Below are 5316 nucleotides of genomic sequence, written 5' to 3' on the forward strand. Positions count from 1 at the left end.
GGGGGGGGGGGGGGGGGGGGGGGAGTTGTATGTTTAGCCAGGGGTGTCAAACTTCTCATACAGAAGCCCGAAAATCATTTCCAACAATGGCTCTTATGCCAGTATTGTTTACGGCTACATAAAAGTTAACTAGTCTAGAGTGAAAATTTCCATTTTTGTTAATTAGTGACTAGTTGAAAGACCAGAACTATGATGTGGGCTTCGTGTACTAGCTACATATTTGGTTTGTTTTTAGTAACCAGCTTTATTCAGTATAGCTCCATGAGAAATATGGGCACCATTAGACCACTAGTCTCTCTCTTCTTCATTTATCTTTTCCATTTTCCCTTCCCTAATAATGGGGGAGTATTTCCCAGTTTTCTGGACATAATGGGGGAGTATTGCAAGTATTTATGCTGCTCACTATGCAAAACACAGAAAGATGCATCTTCTTCTGAAGGCTTGGATTCCACAGACTTTGGAAACACTGCTCAAGTCACAAATGTACCAGGCAAATCCGATACAGCTTGTAGCATTACTATTTTGGCTCTATTCAAATGTTAATAGAGCCACACTTCACGTGAAAAAAACCCAAAAAGTTATTACACAAACTGGAATACTTCCTCCTTTCAGAACTTTAAACCCCACTGAATTTCTACTTTGATTTCCCAGCTACCTAACATCCTCCAAATGTATCTGACATGGATGTTTCAGTATTGCGTCCCCCCTCTCCCCAAAGTATTAACGCAAGAATCAGTCACTAGACACCGGAACAGGAGACTTCTAATATGCTGTCCACAATGGATTGAGTATAAGCGTTGCGACTCAGAGGTAACCTGAAAAAACCTACCAAAGCACATCACCTCTATGAAGTCTGACTATTGACTGCTCCAAGAAGTTTGTTACGTGGCAATACACAGGCAAATATGCTTGAAACAGTTTTTAAAGACCCACAAGGGTAGGATGAGCAATAAGCCCATATGAGTAACGAATTCAGATTTACAAGTACTGAAAATATCAGAACAGTCTTTATACCAACTTTAAACAAAAAAGTTAGACACCAACTAGGAACACTACCCAACTATATACACTCACTGTAGATGTTTAATACCCAGACTGTAATACTGCAGAAGAACTGACCAGATTAACATTAGTATTTTTATATGAAAAGGGAAGTGTATGGTACTTTCCCAACCAGTCTGAAAGTTGTTAAGGCTTGAAAACAAAAACGATGTTTCCCCCTTGTAAAAGCCTGTCAGATATATCTATGCACACAAGTCAGAAAAACAATTATGCAAGGGACTAAAAAATTTTCACCTGTCTGGGAAGTTTCATGCATAGATTCATACTCTGAATTATCTAGAGCCAAAGGGTTCATATCTGTTTGGTCTGATGCCGGAACAGTTGGCAATGGCTCCCGCAGGTCTGTCAGTACTGCATTCTGATGCTTTTTGTCACCATCACCATTGACATCCAATCCTGCAGCAAAAAACAAACAAACAAGAAAGCGTCACTAGTGGCTTTTAAATGAAAAAAGTCTTAACATTCTCACTTAGAGCAGAGTTGTCCAACTTGTAATGGCCAGGGCCCCCCCAGGCTATGCCACCCCACTTTGTGGAGTGAGAGCAGAAAGCAGAAACTGGAGGATGGAGTGGGAACCCAGAGATCCTGGATGCAGCAGAAGCAGGGATTGGCTGGGGGTGGGGCACAAGTGGTGCTGTGCACTGAGAGCAAACCACCCACAGGCTGCATGCAGCCCACAGGCCACCAGTTGGACGGCCCTGACAAAGCAACTGGATAAAATGAACAAGCCTTAGTAGAAGACTTATTCAACAATAGGTTTGAGAAAATATCCTTGTTTCTCAATCATTTTCACAGTCATGGTTTAATTTAGGAAGTTTGCCCAGGTATAATAAAAAGTTCTGGATTAAAGTTGAATTGAGCTTTAGCTTGAACAAGTTTTAGAAACTATTAATCCATACCTTCTTTACAGGAATCTGGAGGTTGGTCAGGTATTTCTTCCCAGGTTTTGCTCACACTACTGTCAGTGGCACCACTTGCTTCCAAATGTAACATGTGATTCCCCCATACCTTTGCATTTGGATTTAACTCAGAAACCTTGGCTGACTCCTACAAAAGAAATTTGTGTATTATAGATGTTCTAGAAAAGCAACACAATTATTTTAAAGTAAAAGTACTGGATGCATAATTTGAGATGGCACCCCAAGCCTTTCCATATCAATGTCAGAAGAGAAAGGAAGAAGAGAGAATATTCTGGGGAAGTCAATAATATTCAAGTATCATCCCAGATGCAACAAAAGCCAGTTGGAAGCTTGTAGACTATAACTGCATGGCAGTCTGAGCTAGCTAAGCCAAAAGTGTTAGACTGAAGAACACTTTTAAAGGTCTCTTGGTGGCTAAACATTTTTGCAGGCTACAAATGTGAACCCAACCATGTACTTTTCTATAAAACCCAACGAATGCAAGGTTATATATTTCAAAGCTAGCGTAAGATGTGTACCTATGAAAGAAAGCTAAAGGAAAACAATGTAACATGTTTACATGGTCCTAAACCAAGCCAAGCATATACGCATTTTTGTACACAAGTTTTAGAGCCCCTTTAAAGGAACACAAATTATGCAACATCGAAGCTAATGAACTGTACACAAAGTTTGTTACTGTCCAAGACAACCAGGAAAAGTGGAGTCTTCCGGATTCTAGTGGCCCCCATGGCTAGCATGGTTAATGCATGCTAATTTCTATAGAAAAACTGTAGCCAAGATACAGGTGTGGCTAGCAACATAGCTAGCCACCTCTGACTCTCAGTCTCTAGGTATCTCATTTATACTTTAGACAATCAGGGTCAGCCTTCGGCATGACCAAGAGCAGGGATGAAACTCATACCACTGGAATGGCATCAAGATGCTTCATCTTCCCCGCCACATCTTCACAAACACTAGAGTTAACAGCAAAACTTAAATCAACAACTAGGTAAGTTCATTTAGCCCCACCTACACAACTAAACTAAACTACACTGCCAGCGATAGCAAGTTTATTCCTCCCTTTTAAGTGGTATTGGATAGAGTCACAGTGGTACTACTAATAGGAAAAAGTCCCAAACCAATGTACTTTTGATAGCAATACTGGAAACTATCAACTTGGCCATTTCTATCGCAGGAAAGCCAATTTAATTTTAAATTGGTTATCTGAATGTTTTTACATTAAAAAACCCTACTGAACTTAAGCACGCTTTGCTGCTCATTTTTCAAATGAATGAACCATTTAAAAAAGGTAAAAAGTGTAGCTGAGCTGTCAGCCCACTTCAATATGCTATACAACAGCATTAGCATCTTTTATACATCTTTATTGAAAATGCATGATTTCCTTAATTCTGAAGGCTACTTGCATTGTTTTGTTACAGGCAGTGTTTGATACCAAAAGCTACATGCAATGCTAGCTTCACATAACAGTGTTAATAAGATCAGGTTTCAGGCTGCTAAGTGTATTAACTTTTTTTTGTTTCAGTGAAACTCATTCTTTTGATATGTTTGCAGCCCAAAGACTGAATTACTGTGCAAGAGCACACTCTACTTCCCCCTCCTAAAAGTTGAATAAACAAGTATGAAGAAAGCCGTAAATAGTAAGATATACTTAGTTAAACGCAGTTTTGCAAATCTGTATGTTATCTGTTTGCATAGGAAGCTTTCTTGGATGACAAAACAGTGACATCAGCTTCCACTTTGAAGAACAGAGTTCCTATAAGGATAAAGGTCTTTATCACTGCAAGGACCTTACAGGTAAACTTCATTGTCTGACAGCTGCAACACTAGCAAGGGCAGAACAACTGTAAGCAACCGGGACTAAGTGAACTCCATCCTGCCTGTTTTCAGCAGCAAAGCAACAGTCACAAGCCAGGGTTGCTTCTTCCAAGTTGTATCTGCTCCCCTAAAGCATTTCCTTCCCCTCTCCATCATACCCCTTCCCCTCCCACTTAAACAGAGGCCTTCTAAAAGTTGAGAGCAGCATAGCCAACATCCTACTTCCTTTCTACGGTAAAGCTAAAACATTTAGGAACTACACTAGCATCCTGTCTAGGTAAAGGAGGCAATAAAAAGGGTGATGTTTTTCTTTTTCCCTCAAAAACAGAATACCAGGAAAAGTGTAACAGCCTACCCATAGGGAATACTGTCAGAGTGGGTTTCTCTGATGCAAGACTGATGTTGCTGCCAGCCTTTTAAAGAGGAAGGTGTGGTAGGGCAGGAAGAAAGCAATGAATTTAGGGCTTTCCTCCTTGGGGGAGGGAAGAATGAGGAACTGTAGAGAGTGCAGGGAGTGGAGATTTACTGAATGCCACTGGTGATGTAATGGTGATGATTCACGGTATGAGAGATTTTGCTGGGGATGGAGCAGTCAATTAAATTGATGCAGATGATAATCATGTTACATCCAACCTTCATACTAATGTAGCCCAGCTTACAATAATAAGATTGCCTCACAACTTTAGATGTTTGTTCTCAACACCTGTGAGGCAGAAGAAAAAAACTGAGGCAGAGATGCACTTAGGGCCAGATCCACAGTGGTTTGGCAGGTATCGAAAGGCAGGATTTAGAATTTCAGTCCCTAGATTTCAAGCAATCCAGCTTGACCCTGTTCCAGCTGCCAGAAGATAAATTTGCTGCATCTGTGCTGGCCCACAAAAATCCCTTGTGTATCCATACTTGGGCTTCTGGGCACACCCAGAAACAGTCCAGTTTGATCCCCCTAAGTTTCTAACTCCCAACTAAGCCTAACTTAGGGTTCATAGAAGGGCCACCCACTTGGTAAGAGGGCAGGACAGGCCCTACGAGGAGAGACCGAGGGACCTGAACCTGTTCAGCCTCAGCAACAGGAGGCTGAGGGGGGACCTGGTGGCTGCCTACAAACTCATCAGGGGAGATCAACAGCAAATAGGTAGAGCCCTTTTCTCCCCCAGCACCACCTGGGGTGATGGTAATAAGCTGATGGAGAATAGGTCTAGGTTAGAGATCAGGAGGCAATATTTTACAATTAAGGTGGCCAAAATCTGGAACCAGCTTCCCAGGGAAGTGGTCCTCGCCCCTACCTTGGGCAAATTCAAGAGGAGGTTGGATAATCACCTGTCTGGGGTCTTGTGAACCCAGCATTCATTCCTGTCTGTGGCAGGGGGTCAGGTTACATGATCTGTTCAGGTCCTTCCTGACCCTAGCAACTATGAAACTATGAAGCTTAACTGAGGTCCAGACCGGTGCTTTCCCAGTACCAAAGTCCCAAGAAGGGCATGATCTTTAAACATGCCTAATTTACACAGCAGCACCGTAG

General features: G+C 41.8%; 1 protein-coding gene across 2 annotated transcripts in view; it reads right to left on the reverse strand.

Annotated features, from left to right (window-relative positions):
• The window catches only part of LARP4B (La ribonucleoprotein domain family member 4B), a 76302-nt gene that overhangs the window by 34511 nt on the left and 36475 nt on the right, over window positions 1-5316 (reverse strand). For both annotated transcript variants that reach the window (XR_002095788.1, XM_019508169.1), the window contains exons 2-3: window positions 1962-2109; window positions 1297-1458 (exon numbers count right to left, since the gene is read on the reverse strand). Coding sequence is in view for 1 of the 2 variants with exons in the window: in XM_019508169.1 (XP_019363714.1) it covers window positions 1297-1458; window positions 1962-2109 (310 nt within the window). In the remaining variant the exon portion in view is untranslated. The remainder of the gene's footprint in view (window positions 1-1296; window positions 1459-1961; window positions 2110-5316) is intronic.

Source organism: Gavialis gangeticus, unplaced genomic scaffold (assembly GCF_001723915.1).
Source record: "Gavialis gangeticus isolate Ggan-Ray unplaced genomic scaffold, GavGan_comp1, whole genome shotgun sequence".
NCBI classification, from domain to species: domain Eukaryota; kingdom Metazoa; phylum Chordata; order Crocodylia; family Gavialidae; genus Gavialis; species Gavialis gangeticus.